Genomic DNA, 24304 nt, shown 5'->3' on the forward strand with positions numbered 1-24304 from the left:
TCCTGTTTCTTTGTTGGCTCTTTCCATCTAATTAATATGCTGGTCCATAGACTGTCTAAGAAAAGCGAGGCCTCCAGCACAATGTGTTTCTCATGTGATCTTGCCTTGCTTAGAAAAAGTCACTCCTACACGAATTATAAGATGGCCAAACAGAACATCTATATGTGAACAAAACAACTGAACTGCATTCTGATAGTATTTATCAGATGACCAGATTTTCTAGCCTGTCTAAACAAAATGCAGCAAGATGTTAATCTGGGAAAATAATCCTTTCGGCACTCTAAATTTGACTGCATTTCCACTACGGCAGATCACGGCCTGTCCATTGCTGACTGCAACATGATCCTATACTATACTACTTATATACTAGTAATGCTTTAGTCTATTCCAGAATTAGACAGTGAGGGATGATCAATGATCCATCGTGGTGTACTTCAGGGGCTATGACAGCACAGGGCTGACATTAGGCAAAGTGAATGAAAAGCAGACATATCACAAGTATAACAGCACATGTTCACAGCAGCTCAATGCTCCACCGGGCACTGTTCAGCGGTAGCATAAATAGTAGGCAAGCAATATTAGCGATATGCCGGCATGAAAATTGCTATGTATAGTGTGTGCATGGGAGGTGCACTTTGCAGTCAGGCAAGACTTTCTCATTAATTCTGAGAATGATCCATTAATTTTATATGAATGTCATATACATCATCAATATGAAATATGAAAATACTTAGACATCGATAGAATAATTGTAGCTTCTAACCTATAACAAATGTACAATTCCTTCATTTTTTTCTGCTACACAAACTGTATACCATGTTGTCCCCATTTAAACTTATTTTAAAAATATAGTCTTGAATCACACATAATCCTCTTTTACACTATGTCAAAACTTGGCAGGCAGTCAGGTCTACAGTAAGTACAATTTTTTATTGTGTTCAAACAATGTACAATGCAGTGCAATGCAGTGTATATGTCATACACATCAATAAGTCATTTCACCATGGGATGCATTGAATGAAACCTGATGTGCTACAGGTTTAATTGCACATTGCTGGTGAAACTATAGATTTACACATATAATAAACAATTTCACATGTAATTTGTTTTATGAGACACATGGGGGTAAATGTATCAAAGGGCAATTTGGGATTTTCTGCAATTTTCTCATGTGAGTTTAAACTCGCCAATGTATTAAAGTGTGAGCTGACAGTAAAGTGATGTTTTTCCAATTCGCTACAAATCACAGTTCCAACATTTTGCCACTCTAGCAATACAAGACGCCATATGTATGAAGCTGCACCTTTGCAAACTCGCACGAGTGTGCTGTGAAAATCGCCACATTATACACGCTGCTTTGGATAGGCGAGATTAGCAAACACATCACCTTTTCTGCTGGCCAATGTAAACATAACAGGAGACACAATTCAAGTTTTAATTATGATGGCAATCCTGATTTCTTGTTTAGAGGGGCAAAAATTATTACTATGTTATGAGGGCCAAAATTATTTTATGAATAAATTAGGGGCCAAATCTCATTAATGATTATACGTAAGGGATTTTGTACATTTATTATAGTGGCATACTATTTCATTACCAATAGGGAAATCATGTTTGTTTCCGATGTGGCAACACTTAATATTTCTAAATGGGGACACCATTTAAAGTACATACTTGTGGCACTACAAGTGGCAGAATGTCTCCTGTTATGTTAACATTGGCCAGATAGCTCTAACAACATGCTTTTTTCGCCCTGCTAAATCTCGGGCGAGTTCTGTTTCTGTTGAATCTCCAGTGAGTTTGACTAAACCACTGGCGGTATATGTGTTGTAAAATAGACACACATCGCTTGAGATTGGATCTTGTAATGTTAAAATTGCGAGTGATCGAGCTATTTGCAGTGATTTGAAATAGCTGAAAATAAATATCGCAACTTGATACATTTATCCCACGGTTTATTACAAGGGATGAAAACAGCACATTTTAAAGCAGACGCTAAAGTGCAGAGTCTTAATGCAGATAACCGGCTTTTCATTATTCTTTTCTTTATAGAGTGCCAACAACTTCTGCAGTACTGTACAGTAGAAGCAATCAATATGTCCAAAAATCTGAGACAGTCACAGAACAAGTACACAGCATACTTGCCAATTAGCAGCTAGTAGACATTTTGGATTGTATATGGGCCTGTACAGTGGAATAGGTCGAATGTAAGGAACAAGGAAAAAACAAACAACCTTTGGAAATTATTTCATAACCAGGTATACATTTGCTTTATACAGGCTTGACTTAAAACATAAATATGCAAATAAAAACTAGCAATCATTACATAGATATCTTGTATTTAGGGAGGTGCAACACAACTATAGAATAGATCATTGGTGTCAGCCTTTATTCATCTGGGGCCCCAAGTGTCAGTGTGCCATTGTTTTGGAACCCCAAAAGAGGGAGTCTTAAACAAAATATGTTGCACATCAGATAATCAAGGAAACCCCACAGCCAGATGAATGACCTCCTTGCATTCTACAAGCAAGGCATACACACATAGATGTGCAGTTTATAGCTGAAGGGATTAAAGCACCAATTACCAATACACTTGAACAGTAGGACTCTGCATCACCAGCCTAGAATAGTGATAGAGTCAGTAGTAAATCAAAGCTTTAAAGGGGACCTACCACACACAATGGAAACACTTATCCTATGGGCTAAACCAGCATGAAGCATACGTTTGTTAGACTCAGCAAAATTACTGAGACACTGCTCAAATAATATTCATGAGATCCAACATTTTCATGTCGTACTGGTTCCTAGTAAATAGATAAAAGTCTCAGGAATATTTGTACAGCCTAGAAAATGTGTGTAGGAACAGGTCTACTTTGAAACATTGATTGACTATTGACCCCATCACTAATATAGGCTGCTAATGCAGAGTTCACCTTCTATCCCACTGCATTGGTCATTGCTGCAGCTCCTCTCTTAAAAGCGCCTCATCACTTCTGTAACATATAAATTCTGAGGAAGGATAGAGTGTTTTATTTTTCTTACTAGAGAGGCAACAAAACAGGCCTAACATTGAAAGGACTTGAGACCACAAGCTAAGAGGGAAGATATTTTGTGGCACAGATAACTATATGGCAATATACAGCATGACATGAGTTATCACAAGATTTGCTCTAGTATCACACACCATGTTGCTGCTCTGGGTCATTGTCAGACTAAACTCACAATGGGGTGATGACGTCACCAGAGTATCCTACTCACGGCCAACCCGCGACATCAAGCAGCAGCATGGTGTGTGATAGCACAAAACCTGTTGCTTGGAAATGAGAAAATGTGTGTGTGTGTGTGTGGGGGGGGGGGGGGGTGGAGGGGTGTGAGAAAATGAATTACAAGGTGAGGTAAGGGGGGGATTTCATTTTTGTTCTGTGTGTGGACATTCCTGGCAAGCAGTAAAAGGTTCGCCCTGAAAATGAAAGTAATTGACCAGCCACTGGGAGGTGTCAGGCTGTTATTTTGTGCATATAAGCTATATGATGGCAATAAAGGCAGACACAGTTCCTGCAGGTAATGGAATTTGCACAGTGTAAATGTAAAGCCCATTATCTTCATGCTGGGACTCCCTGGACTGGAGAAGAGGCAATTTAAAAGAATAATAATAAGAAACCACAATGAAAACTGAATTAATTTCTCTGATACAGTATGTCGTTGGATAGTGACACTATAACATTTAAATGAGAGTTAAAGTGTTTTTTCTAATATTATTATTGTGCAGAAAACTCAAAAAATACTTTATCAACATGGTAAAGTACACTCTGTCATACACAGACATCTTCTAAAGAGTAGGTGTTAAAATGTATTGGAACAGAGTTCATCTTTTGTGTGCAACCTTCCTAATTTTTCAAATCAACTAGGCTAGAGCTAAACATATCTGAGGACCCAGGCAGCCAATGAACCTTTAAAAATGACTGCTGGTGTCTAACTTTAGGGAACAATTTTTACTAATGTCAATGCATACACATGTTCCCTGGCTTCTTAAAAGACCCTGCTGGCTTCAAATACTATAATATTAATCCCAGCACTGTGCTAGATTATCTGATGGAAATCATCCATTCCTGAAAACCACTCTGTGACAAGATGGACCACCGCCTATGCCACCCTGTCTGTTGTTGCTGGGCTTACTTTTGACACCATTCCCTTTCGCTATCCCAAATGCGCCCTCTCACTGCAGTAGGAGGGGCTTACAAATGCTGCCACCACTGGACTTCTTTACCGGCATCCAGAACGGGTTTCTTCTGGATAACCGATGCTGCATGTGTACCCCGTTACTGGTGTACCTGGGCTGGTACTCCTGACCTCTTCCTATGGATCGTGGATGGATCCCCCCTGGCCTATCACACCAACCAGAGCTGCTGGGTAGCGGGCAGAGCGGTGCTGGTGCCAAACCTCAGAAACAGCCGGGAACAGATTAGATTTCGGGTCTAATCTGTCATCACAGGAATAGAGAAGTTTCCAAGCAGGTCTTTGAAGCAAGTGATGTTATTTACTCACCCTGGTTGAAGGTACCGGGGAGCAGGTTAGATGGAGCGAGAAGAACCATTTTCAATACAAGTCAGTGCTTTTTACACAGATTTGGACACAGTTTCACAGAGTAAGCCAGCCCCTTTGAGGTCTGTGCTATTTTTGGAATCAGGATGCAATTTGTTTGCCCAAACATGGATTTACTTGCAATGCAAAGCTAAAAATATTTACACTTATCTGTGATATTCTAAAACTTGTTGTGATTTCCTGCATCTTGTTTTTAGACACAGGAAACCTAGTGGCAAGTCTTAATTAAACCTAACTGTGCCTTCAGGTGCTGGCCCCTCACACATCAAAAGGTCTAATTAACATGAGATTAACATGGGTCCTTTCTTCAGACAGCTGCAGAATAATAAAGTCACAAAACCCCAAACAAGTGATTTCCCCACATCACAATACACAAAAGACTTCATCCACAAATGCTTACTGTATCAGATATATACCTCAGAAATCATGCATTTCCTCTAGCAAGGTTAAAATAAACGAGTTTCTTCCCTGGTCTCAGAAATAAAGATTTCCCTTACCAAAATATACACAATATCAAAAAAGTGCATTTACAATTATATAATTAAGCACTCTGCATTATTTCCTTTCAATAAATTTATACCATAAATGACCCAGTCACATACTCCATCCCTCTGAAATCACTACAATGGCTTTTCCCAGTTTACCTGTTACAACTAGTGGCCTTACTGGCTTGCAAAACTTAAGGTGGCCACACACATGCCAAGATCACCGATTTATATCTGCATATTGGATCCGATAATGCTGTGTGTCCAGTTCAAAAGACTGCAATGTCAGCAATTATCCATCTGAAGTAAATTGGAATGGGCATGCCTGTAAATGCGTATTGAAGATCTGTTGGCTTGAATGTTCGTTTTCAGAACACATCAAGTCACTGTCACTTGGTGCTCATTTAATAGTTGTTTTTTGTTTAACACTATACATCCCACTCCCCCTAGTAAAAGGTGGCTGTTGTTGGACGATGAGTAGGCCATGCTCAGCCATTCCAGTACCTGTGCTCTTTCTCTATTTTGCATGATAGACAGAATCATCATAAGAATTGGCTGTATGAGATAATGCAATGCCTAGTCTCAAAATTTCCAGGGAGTTTTGATATGGCAAACTACCATGGATATGTGCTTTGGAGATTAAGCCACAATTGCGAGATGATCTAGGATCCCTTTGCTGTTAAGGAAACGGAGTCCGTGTGTTATTTTTTAAAAAATAATAACCATATTTTACTTAGATTTAGGGATTAAAAACAAATACATTTTAATAAAAAAAGCAGTACACTCTTCAATGTATACACAAGCTTGGTTAAACAATTAAAAAAAAAATATAAAAAAAAATCTTATTAAATAAACAAACAGTATTTTGCAGCGGATGTAAATATTAATTGAAAAAAAAATAAAAAATAGATTCCTGTCTCTGGGGAGATAAGATCCCCAATTATTTAAAGTGAGTAACCAAACTGATCTTTATGATAATCTATTACACAGTCATAAAAAAGGCATGCACGAGTATTTCTTATTTATACTGTCAGAAACTGCTGTCCAATCGACTAGTAAATACGACAGCAATATATCAGTACCAGCATGTTGAAATTGCCTTACAAAATGAGCCTTCCCTGTTTACCAGTTAAATGTGAGAGTGGCAACGTCCAATTAAGCAAGAAAAATAATATTTTCAAAATCTAAAGCAGACATTATGCTTATGATTTATAAAGACTTCACATTCTCATTTTAAAAGTGCTGCAATTTATTCCAATGGAAACCACATACCTATGTTGGAACATTTTAAAATACTGATTCATAAAGCCCATACTGATGAATCTTACTCATTTGTGTGCTTCCGCATATTTAAAATGCTGGTGACCTTGATCTCAATTACCATTATAAGAAAATGAATTAGATGTGTTCTCGACTCATCTCTGGCAATGTATTTTTTCTTGATTAGTGCTCCCAATTACTACTAAAGGTTCGCTAGCATTATTTCATAGTCCAATCAGGACTGAACTTTATGAACTTTCACCTATGGTCAAGAAAAGAGTTCTAGCACTTACTTATTTGTGTCTCAATACATATTAAGTTTGTGAGCACTTCAAGGCAGGGACTGCTTTGTTACTGTATTGCAATTTTAGAACTTACTCTTACAGTTTGTTCATCATATACACGGATCAGTCACAACACTAAAACCACTGACATGGTAAAGTGAATAACATTGATCATCTCGTTACAATTGCACCTCACAAGGGGTGGGATATACCAAAGGCTTATTGATATGCGTGGGGAGCAAAGGTTAGCCCATCTGGTCCAATCCCACAGAAGAGCTACTGTAGCACAAATTGTTGAAAAAGTTAATGCTGGCTATGATAGAAAGTGTCAGAACACACAGTGCATCGTAGCTTGCTGCAGACCAGTCAGAGTGACCATGTTGACCCCTGTCCACTGCTAAAAGCGCCTACAATGGGCACATGAACGCCAGAACTGGACCATGGAGCAATGGAAGGAGGCCTGGTCTGATGAATCAAATTTTCTTTTACATTATGTGGACATCTGGGTGCATGTGCATCATTTACCGGAGGAAGAGATGGCACTAAAATTGAATGGAATGAAGACAAGCCTACCGAGTCAGTGTGATGCTCTGGGCAACCTTCTGCTGGGAAACCTTGGGTCCTAGCATTCATGTGGATGTTACTTTGACACGTACCAACTAACTAAACATGGTTACAGACGAAGTACACACCTTAATGGCAACGGTATTACCTGATGGCAGTGGCATCTTTCAGTAGGATAATGCGCCCTGCCCCACTGCAAAAATTGTTCAGGAATGGATTGAAGAATATGGCAAAGAGTACAAGGTGTTGACTTGGCCTCCAAATTTCCTAGATATCAATTCGATCGGGCATCTGTGGGATGTGCTGGAAAAACAAGTTTGAGCCATGGAGGCCCCAACTCACAACTTACAGGAATTAAAGGATCTGCTGCTAACGCTTTGGTGCCAGATACCACAGGACACCTTCAGAGGTCTTGTGGAGTACATGCCTTGACGGGTCAGAGTTATTTTGGAGGCACATGGGAGACCTACACAATATTAGGAATGTAGTTTTAATGTTGTGGTTGATATGTGTATACTTTAAGGCTACACATGTAATCCAGGTTTTGTAATAATCAAATTACTATATTTATCTGTGGGTATGTTGTAAATTGGAACACAATTTTTTAGGCCATTTCCTATAGCACTAAAATTTGACACTTCTATCTTGACAAGCCAGGGCTGCTTAGGTTTAACATGGCTATCCCTTGGGAACTTGTTAAGCAAATTAAATCCACAGGGCATTTAATTAAAAGATTGAGAAAGTACTTGCAAATAAAGCAAGAGAAAACATTCACATAAGAGTTAGCGTATCAAAGTGAAGTAAACAAGACAGAAATAATCCCCTAATTTCCTCTCACAGCCCTCCTGTCATCCTTATTTTTGATAAGCTTCTCATAGTACAGCATTGGCGGCACAGATTACCGGCTATAGGCAGGTCGGACATCAGTTTGGGTGGTGTATGATGACAATCGGGAGCCTGCAAATGTCAGAGAGGGGGAACATTTCTAACCTCTCTGAAATACAATGTCCACAAGAGAGTGAGCTGAGAGCAATTATAGGGAACATTCTACCAGAACGAGATATAGCCAGTGACCATATGAACAATCATGGATCCTATTTGTTTAGGTACCTCGGTAAACCCACACAGCCATCAACAGTACTTGTATCACTCAGAACGACTGCAGTTGCGAGCAGCTGAGTTCTAAAAGTCCATTATGTTTTTAGTAAAGCAAATACAATTTTTATGTAGAAAGAAAAGATACACAGCCCTTAAAAAAAAAAAAAGTTATAGTTATTGTTGAAACGTGCAAGTTTTCTGCTGCCTCTACTGAAATAGACATCCCATTCCTGAAGACAACACTCTTCAACATCTCCTTGGCATATAGAGGTCAAAGACATGGTATTTCTAATGCCCCCCTACCCCAAAAGAAAAGATCACTCTACCCAATTGGATGTAATTTCCATTAGAACAGGTTGCAAATGCAGTTGCCAGGATCAGTGTAATCTGATCATTCAAATGTGAGGCCAACACTTTAAGGGCTGGAAACTCAAGCACTTATTTGGCATATTTCAACAATTAGGAAGCGTATCTGTACAGATTTTGCCTGATTTACTTAACACATATAAATATATATATATATTTCATCATCAACATTTATTTATATAGCGCCAGCAAATTCCGTAGCGCTTTATATTTTGTGATAAGTACGATCAACAGTGCACTGTTTGAACAATCTTGCTGTTTATTTTGGAAGTGTCAGGATAGCGCATACAGCAATTCATCACAATTTCCCCCGAGACCCTACGTCGGGATATACAGTAGTTCGCTCACTACCAGCTGGCCACAAATACAGCCGGTCGGTTTCCCTGTCCACAAATACAGTGTATTTATCATCCACCCCAGCACTACAAATCAACCATAGCAAACAACAAATCAATTACACCCATGTGGAACACCTGTGTGTGTGCTGAAAGAAGAGCCCAGGGAAAATTTAACCCAGACTAGTTTTTTTTTTTTTACTATTTCCCTAAATGAGAGGTATGACTAATAATCCTTTTTGCCACAATATATTATACACACACACACACAAGATATGATTAGGGGTACAGTCTCCTGGGGTTAGACAACTGCACTTCACACACTTCAGCCAGATAAATCACAACAGTCTTTGTTTCAACTAGCCTCAGCTAGATTTATTCTCCAGGCATAACAATAAAACAGAAACAAAAGTCCTAGCTTGTCTAGCTTCTAACTTAACACACAGGAACACCCACTCTCCTGTGAGGGACCTTGTATCCCACACACCTGCAAGATACAGAACTCACTGGACCCCATTTGCAGTGTCTCTCAGGAGGCATCCAACCTCCTCCCCAGGTCTGAGAGACCGATTGAGCTCCCTTGCAGCCTTTCATCAGCACCACACAGGTGCAACTCCTGATTACTCGCAGAGTGAACTACTAAATACTCTGGTAAATTGAAATACCTGGAATGGGCCTTATGAATGGAGCTCACCCTTCTATCTCCATTCATATCCCAAGAACCAGCTTATCCTGTAGTCGAACACACTCTTTAGGAACCTCCATACCACACAAAAACAATCTCTGTGGGGTTTTAAAAGCATACACGACAGCCTGGGACATAAACCACTGCCATTAACCACTTGCCCAGTGTTTCTGCCACAATATATATACATACATATATACATTTTAAATTGGCTTTGAAATTGAGTTTTTCCCCCATTACAATTTTTAATTACCGGTAACTCAAGGCTAGAAGCATGAAAATCGATTCCCCGGGGTTAACTCATCCCACATTCCCTGTTCCTTACATTTTTATACAATTAGACAGTAACCATCAAAAATAAGTATACTCCTGTGGTTGGAAAGCTGGCTTTCAATTGACATCAGAATATGAATACTTTACTTAATGGCATGAGAATGCTGCCGACATAAAAAAAAAAATCTGGAGTATAAAGCTCTAACACTGTTCTATTTTACGAAGCTAGACTGATCTTTAGTTGCTTTTAAGACTTAAAAGAAAAAAAAAACACTATAATCACAGCTGGAAACAGGCTTTACTGCACGGTACATATTGTACAAAAATAATCAGGAATGTACAAAGCTCTAGTAAGTAGTAGTAACACACAAAAAAAAACATACTTTCATAGTGTCTGAAATAACAGTCACAAAAAATAGTGAACACTAAGCTGCTTTTAGTATCTTTGTATTAAATGTTTCATTATTATATATTTTCAATGGAATATATACTCTAATCCCTTCTCTCTAAAAGAAGTGATTTAGAAATGTCAGTTTTAAAAAATTAAACCAAACTGAATTATGCATGCGGGGTGAAGTCCTTATTGAATTACAATTTTAAGGTAAAATCCTTATTAGATTAATATTATAAATCTTCCCATCCTGGACTATACAATTTGCAGGACACCTTTACGCTAATGTGAAAGTATAGGCCTTGGATGCTGCTAGGTTATTTTGTCCATTACATCTTCTAAATAAATAAATAAATATATATATATATATATATGCACACACACACACTAAAATTACATACACTCCCAAATAAAAAAAATTATTTGTATTTACATTACTTTGGGGTTTTTTTGCAGTTTTTATTTCATTTCTTCTTACTGGAGCCTGTCCTGTCACTCCATTTAATAAGGCTTTTCGCTGCATTTTCCCCCCAGCATTTCAAAAAGAAGGTGGAACACTGGTAGAAACCCAGATACCTGAGGAAATCCCTATTGCCACACACTAGAGAAAAAAATAGCATGCACACTGCATTGCAGGGGAGAGGTTTATTTTTTGCATTTGTATTTTTAATCAGTTTAATATTGGCCTGCAGGTCCCAAGTTATACACAATCTAAAGTACACTACAAGAGAAGGATGCCCAACATTTACCCCTATATAATCAGCTTACTAATTTAACCTGTGAAATCCAGGTAATGGTAAATACTGAATAATCCTTTAACATTCATTCATTTAGACATGCAGATTTTACTTTTAAGGAAATTAGCTTTAATCTACTAGCAAAAAAGCATGAGTATGTGAGCAGCACCGTGGCTTAGTGGTTACCACTTCTGCCTGACAGCACTGGGGTTCGATTCCCGACTATGGCCTTATCTGTGTGGCATTTGTATGTTTTCCCATGATGCTCCGGTTTCCTCCCACACTCCAAAAACATACTAGTAGGTTAATTGGCTGCTATTAAATTTTCCTTAGTCTGTCTCGGTCTGTGTGTGTGTTAGGGAATTTACTAGACTGTAAGCTCCAATGGAGCAGAGACTGATGAGAGTTCTCTGGTACAGCGCTGCGGAATTAGTGGTGCTATATAAATAGATTATGATTATGATGAGTGTATATTAGACAAAACCATTGTGTTTGTTAGTTGTTGCTTAACATAAATTATTTATTTGCAACAAGGCAGAAAGTTTTGTCCATTTTTCATTTCAGTTGTGAGTCAAGCTGCTATTAACCATCTACAGTTTGCTGACTGTCATGCGATTTCCATGGCATCTGTTCACACACAATTTCCCCTCTGCAATCACCTGTAGCCAGAGCAACAAGGTCAGCTCAATTTGGCCATACACATAAGTGGCCAAATTAGACAAGTTTGGTGCTGGATCTCTTCTGGAGGAAGATGATCACACACACACACACACACTAGGCATCTGTGGTGACATTCTGACATTTACCAACATATCCAGTAATGATCATACATTTTTACCAAATTATAAGATGTCATTTTGAGACCACTCACTGCAATATTTGGGTCAATTTATCAACATTGCTGATATCACAGCGTATGACCAGGATTACTAACTAATACTGCAAACACAGAGAGTGACTATTTTAAAAACAACAATTACCCTCCCCCAGCCCCCTAACAGAACAACAGATAACATCATTCACAATAATTTGACACAACTATATCTGCTCTGAGATCAAAATATGATCTGGATACCCAGGATTACACCTGTGTGTATAAACAGGTTATGAAGCATGCCATGCTTGCAGTCACTACTAAGACAGTCCTACACTTGGAAGCTTTATGCAAAATTATGAAACCACAACAACATAGATGGTACTAGAGTAGGTTCTCAAAAGACACAGCCTCAGTCCTACAGCCAGGCTCACCGATACGTCTATAATAAACAAACATGGTATAAAGTTAGCAATGAGGGAAATAGAAGAGTATAAAAGCCATGGCAAAAGCAACCCAGAGAACGATGCTCAACACTCAGAGGCCTAGTTAAGGCTTAGCAATTCCCCCGAGCTCCAACCAATGGCGCACAAAAAGCACTAACATCTAGTATGAAATGACTTGTGTTATATATAAAAAAAAAAAAAAAAAAAAAAAAGGGAGGCGTAGTTCCCCATAGCTCCCCACACAGAACCATGTCCTATGGCAAATTTTACTGTCCCACAAAAATGTGAACAGACATTTATACAATAGGTACGATATGAAACAAGAACAAATAAATGCAGGTTACTTTTTGCAAACCAGTATGAAAAACACAACATCTAAAAAGAACTACCTAGCTAATGACTCGGGATAGTGTAGTGCTTCACAGCTGGAGCTTCCTCAGAACATGCTTTAATGAAGACCTGATTTGGCACATGCACTAGTTGTTAAATCTTGTGTCATATTATAATGCTTTGAGTACAAGATGTAATAAAAAAATACATTAAAAATTAGAAACATGCCTTGAGAAAGCGCCAGTTCCTGATGAAACGGCTGTTGGCCAAGAGCCACTTACTGTAATTTAAAAAAAATCTATTCAATTTGTTAAAAATATAGTTGAATGTCTCCAGATAACCCTCTTTGTTAGATGCAGTTGTTTAGGAGAGTACCTTCATTATATTTAAATGGAGCTACTAATAATATTTGTATAACAAAAGGTAATTTCGTCAATATAATCATCTCATCTGTGCAGTGATACTGCTGCATTCTCTGTTTCCTCAGGTAGATAGAGGACACACATAAGGGTTCCTCCTTTCGCATCTATACCGGTCCAGGGTTCAATGATGTGCAAGGGCTGCACTTTCTCTCATATGGATCAAAAAAATCCTTAGTGTATTGGTGCCTCATCTGTCTATAGGAATAAAACCAAGAAGTTGGACAAGTGGCTTAAACTTCCCTTGTGTACTTAGATTTCAATGCCACAGACCCCTGCAGTTTGGGAGAACTCACCCCAGCCAGTGCTCCAAGTTTCCAATATTCCAAGAAAGGCAAACGCACAGATGTATGGAGTATCTATCGAAAGCTCATTCTCATCAGCACAAATTCTACATCAAGTATAATGTCTTCCGTCTCAATACAATTACATATAAAAAAAGGGAAACCTGGGCACCATTTGTGAGGGGGTTGTATGTTCTCCCAGTGTTTGTCTTTCTACCCGTGCTCGGTTTCCTCCCACACTCCAAAACATACTGGTTGGTTAACTAGCTGCTGACAAAACGGACACTAGTGTGTTTATATGTGGTAGGGAATTTAGACTACATTCCAATTGGGCAGGGGGCTAATGTCAATGATTACATAATCTATGTACAGAGCTGTATAGTAAAGTGCTACGGAATATGTTGGCGCTATATAAATTAATGATGATGATGATGAATGATAAGATAGATCTCTCCCCTAAGTAATATAAGTAATGATTGCACATGAAATTACATTGTATATATATTTTTCCCTGTAAGATGGTGTAAAATATAGAGTTTTAGGAACAATTTAACATGGATAGCTATCTCAAAATGTCAAATTGTGTCTCCTATAATGGTTAGTGTGCTGTATACTGTCTGCCAAAGTTGTGGCTCTCCTTGGAACATCTAATAAATATTTCTGCAACGCAGGTCCATCTTTCAGAATGTACCAATTATCTTCAATGACTTTAGTAATGCATTTGGAAGCAGTACAAAAATTAGGGATAAAATGAAATAGATATTAGGTTTGTGGTGTACGTAATGTTTTTCCTTCCAGTGCATACCATACCTCTTCTGGAAAACAAACGTATCCATTTTACAGAAGAAACTTTGAGAATTTCCTCTGTATTCATATATTTGTACCATATCATCTACATGATACTCTGCCTCTGGTGATTCATTGCAAATATGTTTGAAACTAAATAAATAATTGACTTTCAGGAATAGTATTTATAATGTACTGATTGTAATAGAACATATGGTGAGGGAAAATATTACATGTGTATGGTTTGGAAAAAACATAATTCAATGGATATCGTCCTTCCTGCACAATAAAACTTTAAAAAAAAAAAAAATATAGAGCACACCGATCATACGGTATCAAGATTTGTAAACAACAAAACACCATTTATAATTTGGGATTCTAGGCTAGCCTCTGTGCTCCTCTACAGCACTAATGTGTTACAAATGTGCATACGCCAAGATAACAGGTTTGAAAAGGATTTGTAAAAAAATATATGCCAATTTTCAAAGAATTTCATAACTATATGTACAAAGCTTGACAGATTTCTATGACAAGTCTGATTTAATTTAAATAACAAAAAAATACAATATAACACAACCAAATATAGATGGCTACATTGATCCATAGTCCAACCCTTACCTATAGAATATTTTGTATTAATCAGATTCAAACCCATTGAAAAGTTTGTGTTGTTATTTTACAAAATATCCAACATTTGTCCCACGTTGATCATGCACTGTAACTGTATTTTTACTAGATTACATAAGATAAACGTGAAGTAAGAAAACTGGACAAGTACTTTATGTATGCTGTATATTGACTGTATAAACACTTTAGATACTATTTCTTTACCATCTCTAGTAGATGCCCTATATCCTTCACAGATGATTTCAAAGAGGATGAGAGTTAGGAATTAGGTTATGTTTTTAGTCATCAGCTCCAATACAGAGGGATGGCTGACATGATTGGACAATCAGCAGGAAGTACAGAGTCCTTAATAGAGAACATAGAAACACTGATGGTAATATATGCATAATAAAGTAAAACTGGAGAGGATGGTATGCAGATATGATTTACCATCATTATTCAGCAGAGTTTATGATTTTAAAGCATGGCGTGGGTTAATGGGCCTGCCGTAAATGCATAAATGCCAACTTGTACTTGACGAAAGGGCCAATTACCTTGAAACATTGTGGTGCATGTTTCTTGAATTGCTGAATACATTCTGGGAAAGACAGCTAAACCTCCAGGATTTGATTACTTTTATACCTGTACCAACTGGTGGATGTATAAGGAATGTATTTCTAAGTTTCACACACACCAATTTGGAATTACTAGAAAGGAAATTTCATGTATGATGTTTATAACCACCACATAATAACAACAAAAATTCCAACAAATCGACCAGTCCCATGTTTAATCTTAGTAGAGGATTTTATTTATTTCATATTTTTTTTAACGAGAAGAAAAGAGATATTGTAAATTTAAACCAGTGGCTATATGACATGACAGTGAGGGCAATGTATAGGCAGAAGACTGCAAACACTGATTTTAGGGAACACTCTCTAGTAGAGGTTTATTCAAATATAGATTATTTATAGGGTAAGACAGCCTTCTAGACAAATTGCATAGTCTATAATTGATAACAATTCACAGAACAAGTGATATTGTTTAGGAGCAATGCATGAATTGTGATTGGCAAGATCACAGATCATGCCCTGTGGGAAATCTATGTATATGCATATCCCAAATATGCAGCTCTCTCAAGTAGTCTACCCTACCCAGGAGCAGTGATGCGTTCAGTGATTTGGCTGAGGGAGTTTATGCACCGACACTCACAGGAGAGTGGGTAATATAAAATGCTAGCTATTTTGTGTTAGTATGCTTTAGATGTTTTAGAGGTCCCTGGCAAAGAAAAAGTTTACGCAAGGTTTTAAATAGGATTGATAATTTTATTTTTTATAAAAGCATGTTTCTAAATATTTTGAAAATAAATTTGCTATTGAGCATAAGTATATATCAAGGTTTATGGAAGGGTTCATATTTTACTGACAGGTCTTAAAAGATTGGAGTTTCGCAATGTTGCAAGACACTGGAGAGGTGCAGCAGTTATAAGCAATGTACAGGTGTTTGAGGCAGAATCTTTGTTAACGCATGTTAAAATGCATATAAAGTTTACCGTGCGTTTTAGAGATGAATTTATAGTTTTTAACTGCATTGAAAACACATCAAACACACTGAAACAGAACAAATAGCATTCAAAATAACGCACTGCATCCCAAGTTAAATACATGTAAATATATCACAGCAATATATTTTTATTTCATTTTCATTAAAAACCCATTAAAACGCAAACTTCAAAACACCAATGGGTATTTAGTCCATCTTTTATATATCAGAATTTCTTTTTATCCATTAGTGGATTCAAACACATTGAATTTGCCACTTGGGACAGCAAGCACAACTAAAATGCTTGCTCTGCCATTAGACCTATATATTTTACCAAACGGTTCCACCTTTGTTTAAAATGTTTGGGTTAAGATGTTCTTTTACAGCCTAATAGACAACTCAAGTCAATGCATTAATGCTCCCAAGGTACATTATAAAAATTGAAGGTGAAAAAAGCATAGTTGAAAAAGAAGAGAATACAATTCTCCCATCAATGCAAATTTATGAACTTTAAGTTCATTTGGAATGTGAAACAAATACAAACCCTTGCAAATGCACTACCGTCGAGTATAATGGGTTTTTTGATGGTCCCCAGTATGCCCTATGCGCACTGATCCTCTTTACAATTTGCACAGCACTAGCATAGGATTTGAGCCTGTCTGTAATATGCCCCTTCATTTTACTACACAAGGTTAGTGTTCAAAGGGGTGTTTATCCTGCCATAGAACACTATGTGAAATCCCACAGCTAGAAAGATTAAAGAGCTCAGAGTAAAATTGTCTAAATACAAGGCTGGACACTTCACCTTAATATTTGTGTGATTAATATTTAGATTTTGTTCCAAATCTATGTATTTAGTACATAGGCTCAAAGTTTGTGCATGCTTGGCAATGCTATGGGTAACTGGCAGATCAACAAATTAAAATTGCGTGGTGTCTTGGAAAACCGTAGAATATTTGTTGGCTATATAAGTAGTGTACTCGCCCTACCAATCCATGATACAGATTTATGAAGGGAGTGCTTTCCTTTAGAACAATCACTCAAAACAGAACAGACAGCTCGGTGGTGCACAACACTCGACCCACAAGACCATTTTTTGCAGCCCACATTTTATGTACAAATGGAATAGCAGCTGTTTTTTACTGGATCACAGTGGGGTGCTGGGGGATTTCCTATGTGTGTTTATTTTCTCGATAACCTCTCCCATTTCTAGGACCTGCTGTAAACTTAGAAACTGATGGAGCAACTTTCATTTTCTATGTTATCTTCCACAAAACAATAATGTGGCAACCTGTGGGCAAGTTAGGGTCTAAATACACCGGACCCTACAAGATTATTGCCATTCTGCCTTCTAATGCCTTGACCTCTTCCTGGATATTGGACTGGATTTTATTGATTGCTTGCCCTGATCTCTGCCTGGACACTGACCATTCCTAATTGCTACCTGCCATGACCTCGGCTGGACATTAGACCTTGTGGCTGTGTGCATAGCCTTAGCTTCTGCTCAAGTGTCTCCCAAATGCCAGTGCCAATCCCTCCCTAGAATAAGACTACTAGTGCAAGACCTGGGGGAAACCAAGTACCGGCAGGCACGTTCTGCTTTTAGGGAAACGGGCCTGCTATAGGAGTAACCTGGTACTACAGGTTCATTCTAAGGGGTATATTTACTAAACTGCAGGTTTGAAAAAGTGATGTTGCCTATAGCAACCAATCAGATTCTAGTTATTTATCTCATTCTACAAAATGACAGCTAGAATTTGATTGGTTGCTATAGGCAACATCTCCACCTTTTCAAACCCACAGTTTAGTAAATATACCCCTAGGAGACTGGCGTTTCGCATCACAGACAGCTTTATACTAATGGCAATAAATCACAAAAGCTCCGATTGATGCCAAAGGTGTCTTGCAAATTCTATTTTTTTTTTTTTAAAGAACCTGCATTTATCAGAGGATGTTAGTGCTGTTGTGGTTGATCTGAGCAAGACATGTTTATGAATTGAGTCATTTTACTGTAAAGCGACTTATTCTGTAAACCATATGCTTTGAATAACTTCCATTGTGTGAGCAATGCTTTTCTTATGACAATTTAGCCATTAAATAAGTTTATTCACTGTCTGTGTATGAGATTTAATTTTACCAAGCCAGAGTGATTTATAGGTTAATTGCATATTAATAAACGCAGATATAAAGTGACATACAGACTCAGTTTAGTATCATGTAAGGTCTGCACAAGGTGCATTCAGGACGGCAGTGAGACACCTCGCACGGATTTTTAATTTTTTTTTTAAACAGAAATCTCCCTCCTTTTTGCTTGCGCCACATAGAGGTGTGAGCAAAAATTAGCTTTCATTTATATTGTAGTAATGGTCAAAAACGTGCGGCGGCGTTGTTCTGAGGAACATCACGGACAATTGAATCTGCCCCATAAACTGAATGGTTTCAAAGCAGTTGACATTACTGTAGTTGTCACTGTCATATGTTTACTTGTACAAATACTTTACATAACATCAACAACAATGTGCGCTGTTAATGCCACAATCGTAATTATTTCTACCATGAATTCTTCAAAAACCTGCTTATCTAAGTAGTGTAACAAATGTATAAAATAAGATACATCAAAAGAGGTTGTACACTTCAGGTCCTCTTTCGTTACTATTCCCCACATTTTGCAACTGGGGGGAGTCAAATCATACCCACTGATTTATGAAAGTTATAACTTGTTCCCAGGAAGACAACTATAGTAAGCTCACTGGTCAATTAAATGAATTAGCAAGCAGGGAATGTTATACAGCATCATCATCCGAGGCCATGAGGAAGATGGTGCTTTATGGCAACAGAGTTATGTCAGAATACCTTGTCTGCTTCAAAATAAGCACAACTTTAATTCATTTTGCTTTAATGGGAAACAGTGCTGTGAAACCTGAGAGTCAGAACGGAAGTATGGCATAAAAATAATCTCCTACAATTCCACATTGCCACTGCTAATGAAGTTACCTGAGACGAGCTAAAATAAATGAAGTGCCACTTGTAAGCTGGGCACCTTACACACATTCACTTCCAATACATGTACATTTAGATATGTAAGAAGAAACATAAAAATGGCATGCCCAACTGAACGAACATAACATTGTTTAACACATCTCTAATATGAAGATGCCTAAGACGTTGGTCATCCCAATACCATTCATTCTCCAAAAAATGTAACTTCATGTATATTTCTAATCATTGAAAAGCTACAATAGCTATTTATGCAGAGATTGATACATTTGTTGGTACCCTTACCATCATAGAAACATTGCTTCATTCCTCCTGAAAAGTCATGAAATTAAAAGCTATTGTCTCATGTATACCTACATGTCTTTTGGTAGGTTATAGAATAAAGCAAAAAACCAGTGAAAGGAGATAAATTATTGCTTATTCTCCAAAGATAGTCTAAAATGGGCTGGACATATTTGTTGGTACCCCTTAAAAAAAAAAAGATTACAAATAATTGGATTATAGTGATATTTCAAACTAATTGCTTTCTTGGGTTAGCATCACGTCTTCAATCTTCCAATCAGTCATTCAGTCTATATAAATTGGTGAAAGTAGCCACTCTGCTGTTTGGTATCATTGTATGCACCACACTGAACATGGACTAGAGACAGCAAAGGATAGAGTTGTCTGAGGAGATCAGAGAGAACATTATAGACAATCTTTATTAAAGGTAAAGGCTACAAGACCATCTCCAAGCAGCTTGATGTTCCTGTGACTATCTGGAAAATTGATCGATTAAACAGGATAGTGAGAATGGTACAAAAAAGGGCAAAGAGAAATTTCCAAAGAGATACACACTGAACTTCAAGATCCATCAATGTCTGTTTGCACCATTCATTCGCTTTTTGAGCGACAATGGGCTTCATGGGAGAAGACCCAAGAGAACTCCACTTTTGAAGGAACCACATAAAAAAGCCAAATTGAAATTTGCTAAAATGCATATGGACAAGTCATAATGCTTCTGGGAGAATGTCCTTTTAACAGATGAGTCAAAACTGGAGCTTTTGGCAAGTCACAACAAATCTATGTCCACAGATAAAAAAATGAAGCTTTCAAAGAAAAGAACACCATGCCTACTGTGAAACATGGAGTCAGCTTGATTCTGTTTTGGGGCTGCATCTGGCACGAGGTGCCTTTAATCTGTGCAGGACGCAATGAAATCTCAAGACCATCAAGGAATTCTGGAGTGACATTCTCTCCAGTGTCAGAAAGCTCTGTCTCAGTGGCAGGTCATGGGTCCTCCAACAGAATATTGACCCAAATACACATACAGCTAGAAGCACCCAAGAATGGAAAAAGAACAAAACATTGGACTATTCTGAAGTGGCCTTCTATGAGCCTTGACCCAAATCCTATCGAACATCTATGGAAAGAGCTGAGACAAGCAGTCTGGAGAAAGCGCCAATCAAACCTGAGATAGCTGCAGCAATTTGCTCAGGTGCGCCAAACTATGTGTTGACAGGCGTAGAAGTCTCATTGAGAGCTACAGAAATTGCTTGATTGCTGCTAAAAGGTTGTGCAATTATTATTTTAAGTATTTTGTTGAATCAAAATTCAAATGCAAAGTCTGATTTCTATTAACTATGGGATAAACAATAATGGATGTAAATTACTTTTGTTAGTTTCAAGTTATTTCAGAGAAAAATATGGGTTCTTCTTTAAAGCGCTACGGAATTTGCTGGCACTATATAAATAAATGTTGATGATGAATCGTGGAAGGGTACCAACAAATTTGTCCACATCTGTATACACAATTTATCAGCTAACCAAACAAAATGAAGATTACTGCAAAATAGGGCAAACCTATATCAGTGCATAGCATTTTAAACACAAGCTCTAAGCAGGGGATTTTTGCCCTGTCCAACTTCCTCAACAGACTGCTTATGCAAAGGAGATAGCAACGTGAAATGTAGCTGATTGCTGTCAGTGTGAAAACGGAATGTCGGACATTTATACGGACCTGCACACATTTTTACAATAGACTAATCCTACACAACGATCAAGCCCCATATTAATGTATTGACATCCTGAAAACAGATAATTAGAGAATAGGTCAGGCGGCTGGCATCCTGTCACATCCCTCTGTTCATGTGTTATGTGTATGAATGAGAATTATGAAAGGGCAGCTATAGTATACACTTAAATAGGGATGTCGCAGGCACATCCTGCACCCTAGCTCCCTCTGTCATGAGCAATGCACACGATATAATATATATATATATATATATATATATATATATATATATATATATATATGTATGTATGCACACTGCCTGAACCTGCCTACACACTCAGCGCTGTGTGAGTGTCACTCAGTACAAGGTCCCTCCACTTACCCATGCTGATGCTTTCCCCGGTCGCTCTGCGGCTCCCTGTCTGTATACGATCTCTCGCAGTTGAGCCGCTGCCGGTCACGTGACTGCCGGGTCTCTATGCAGCTGCTGCTGGTGATGAGGGTAGTGGTGGGGACCCTGGAGCCTCCCGACTGTCCGACACCCAGCTGTAATCCTCGAGACACCGCGAGAGCAGTCGCGCTCCCAGGCTCCGGGCTCAGAGGAGGAGAAGGGAGGGAGGGGAGTGTCAGAGCGCGCCTGCGCACGAGGCAGGCAAGGTGCCCGGCTCGCGCCCCACCCTGCTGAGCTGCTGCTTCCGCGCTGCACACTGCACACAGCTACCGGCACTGCTGCTTATCCCGACTCAGGACTGACAGGGTGTGCACACTGCACAGCTACCCCTCATTTCAACGTGTTTACGACACAGACCTATGTTTCACAATTACACTTGTTATATATACAATAGAAGTGTTAAAACCAGTAATACGATGTTTTCACATTTCTCTGACCTATGCCTTATACGACGTAAAGCTTGCACAGCTTATACAAGTCACGCAATGGCTTCATTTATCAAAAGGAAAGCACAGGTCAGTATGTGCTGTGACCACAACATTTGTATTTATAGTATATATAAATGCCCATCCCCTATCACTTTACAGACAGTATTATAAGAAAGGTGTACCACTGTGTCCTATATGTTTTAAACAATGTGGAAACCTAATGCCATGATGTCACTTGATATGGGCCAATCTATTCTGCCAATTTGTATATGTTGCTGGATTTCAGAGATTGCCCAGATGGAAAATTAGAAAAACGTTCCAGACTCACCAAAACATGGCAAAGAAATAACACACTGGAGAATTGGAAAGCAGTGATGGGCAACAATAGTCTATCCTGGAACACCATCATTGCTCTACCATTGTTCCTTGTGGAAGTTAGTCTTGCAGCAGTAAGGAACCAGCCCTATACAGGGCCATCTTTTCCATTGGGCACGATGGGCAGCTGCCCGGGGGCCCCACAGGCAAGGAGGCCCCATAGGCACTGCTCTTAATGAGAATAAATAATCCTGCAAAAGAAAAAAACCTGCAAAAAAAACCTACAAGGGTCACTGAGCAAGTACATCTATCTATCTCTCTATATATCTATATCTGTATATATCTATGGGCCCCGGTGCACTGCTTTGCCCGGGGGCCCATAATGTTGTTAAGATAGCCCTGGCCCAATATATCAGTGCCAGTTCACAGACCAACACTAATTAAAATACAGTAAATGAATAATTGAAAAACATGACCACACATAACACTTCACCAAACCATCTACCTTCACCAGTGATAGACTGCCTTGGCTGTTGTCATCTACAAGAAAGAAGGCTGTGAGGATACCGGGGTAATGTTTATCCCTGTTTGCCCTGCCAGCCAACTGGTCTGCCTGTAGGACAGCCTTCTGCATCGCTCCTTAGCTTCTCGAAACCTCTGTGTGGGTTAAATAAATCACAAAAAGGGGTGTATGGCAGGGTCGTCACAATGGCCTCGAGAATGGGGCTAGTGCAGGCCAGGTTCCTTTATGGGTGGGTCTACAGCTCAGAGGCCTCTTCTCAATACACCTGCCTGTGGGTTGTGAATAATTCTAGGTAATTAGCAAGATTGGGTTACCTAAAGTGTCAAAATTCTCATAGTATATTTTTACCAAAATTAAAAACACAATTTTAAAGGAAGCTTATTTTATAAATCTTATTCACCACTTCATTAAATACAAATTAACTATTTTCTTCTTTATTGATTTGTAGTATTTAATGATAAAAACCAAGAGATAATACAATATAAAAATGAGACACTAGTACTGTTTGCTTGTAAATGACCAATGCAGGTATTCCCCATTACTTCCCATTGCTGGCAAACAATCACAAGTATTTAATTGCTTTTATGATTTTGCAGTGGTCAGTAATGTACACATGGGTCATTTTTTATAAGGAAATTTCCCCCCATTTTGACACAGGATATGTTATATATTTAATAAAGTGGTGAATGAGTGTTTGGTAGTCTTTTAATCAAATAATGTGTATTGTTAAATTGTGATTGTAAAACAGTGGTTAGAATTGTTTTCTAGCCCCTGGGGAAGGTAGTACTGCAGCGAAACGTGTTTGAAATAAAAATATCACTACAGAGAGATAGCTTCTCACAATGGATTACTGTCTGCTTGAAGCAGAGCACCCTAAACCATACCATCAAAGTACCACTGGAAGGATTGGACCTGTGAGTCACCCTTGGTAAACCTACAACTATCTCCAAAGAGGTTTGAACTGCACCTTGGATCATAGTACTTTTTATGGATCAAGTGAATATTATGTCTCCCTGTTTGAACAATTGAAGATAACATTGGGGGAGAGTTATCAAGCTGTCCTTTGTTGGAAATGCTGACACCCTCCTTCCTATTATTCGACGTGTGGGGCGCCCAGGTTCGACGGTGTGCAGTGAATCCTGGGCTGCTTACAGCACTATTCAGCTGACATTGAATTTCAGCCATGAACATGTCAATCACAGTGATCCAGAGTTTCGATTTGTTTCTCCAACTGGTGCCCACACACAACATATAGGAGACATCGGTTCAACAGAGATGCATTTAACACTG

The 24304-nt window shown here is 38.5% G+C and overlaps 1 protein-coding gene across 2 annotated transcripts in view; it reads right to left on the reverse strand.

Annotated features, from left to right (window-relative positions):
* RAP1GDS1 (Rap1 GTPase-GDP dissociation stimulator 1) overlaps window positions 1–21920 on the reverse strand; it is an 81708-nt gene extending 59788 nt beyond the window's left edge. The window contains exon 1 of one of the 2 annotated variants that reach the window (XM_075201479.1): window positions 21680–21920. In XM_075201479.1, the coding sequence (XP_075057580.1) occupies window positions 21680–21683 (4 nt within the window). In that variant the 5' untranslated portion in view covers window positions 21684–21920. The remainder of the gene's footprint in view (window positions 1–21679) is intronic. The other variant, XM_075201486.1, reaches the window with a different exon arrangement.
* Window positions 21921–24304: the final 2384 nt, after the last annotated feature.

The sequence above is a fragment of the Mixophyes fleayi genome, chromosome 1, assembly GCF_038048845.1.
Source record: "Mixophyes fleayi isolate aMixFle1 chromosome 1, aMixFle1.hap1, whole genome shotgun sequence".
NCBI classification, from domain to species: Eukaryota; Metazoa; Chordata; class Amphibia; order Anura; family Limnodynastidae; genus Mixophyes; species Mixophyes fleayi.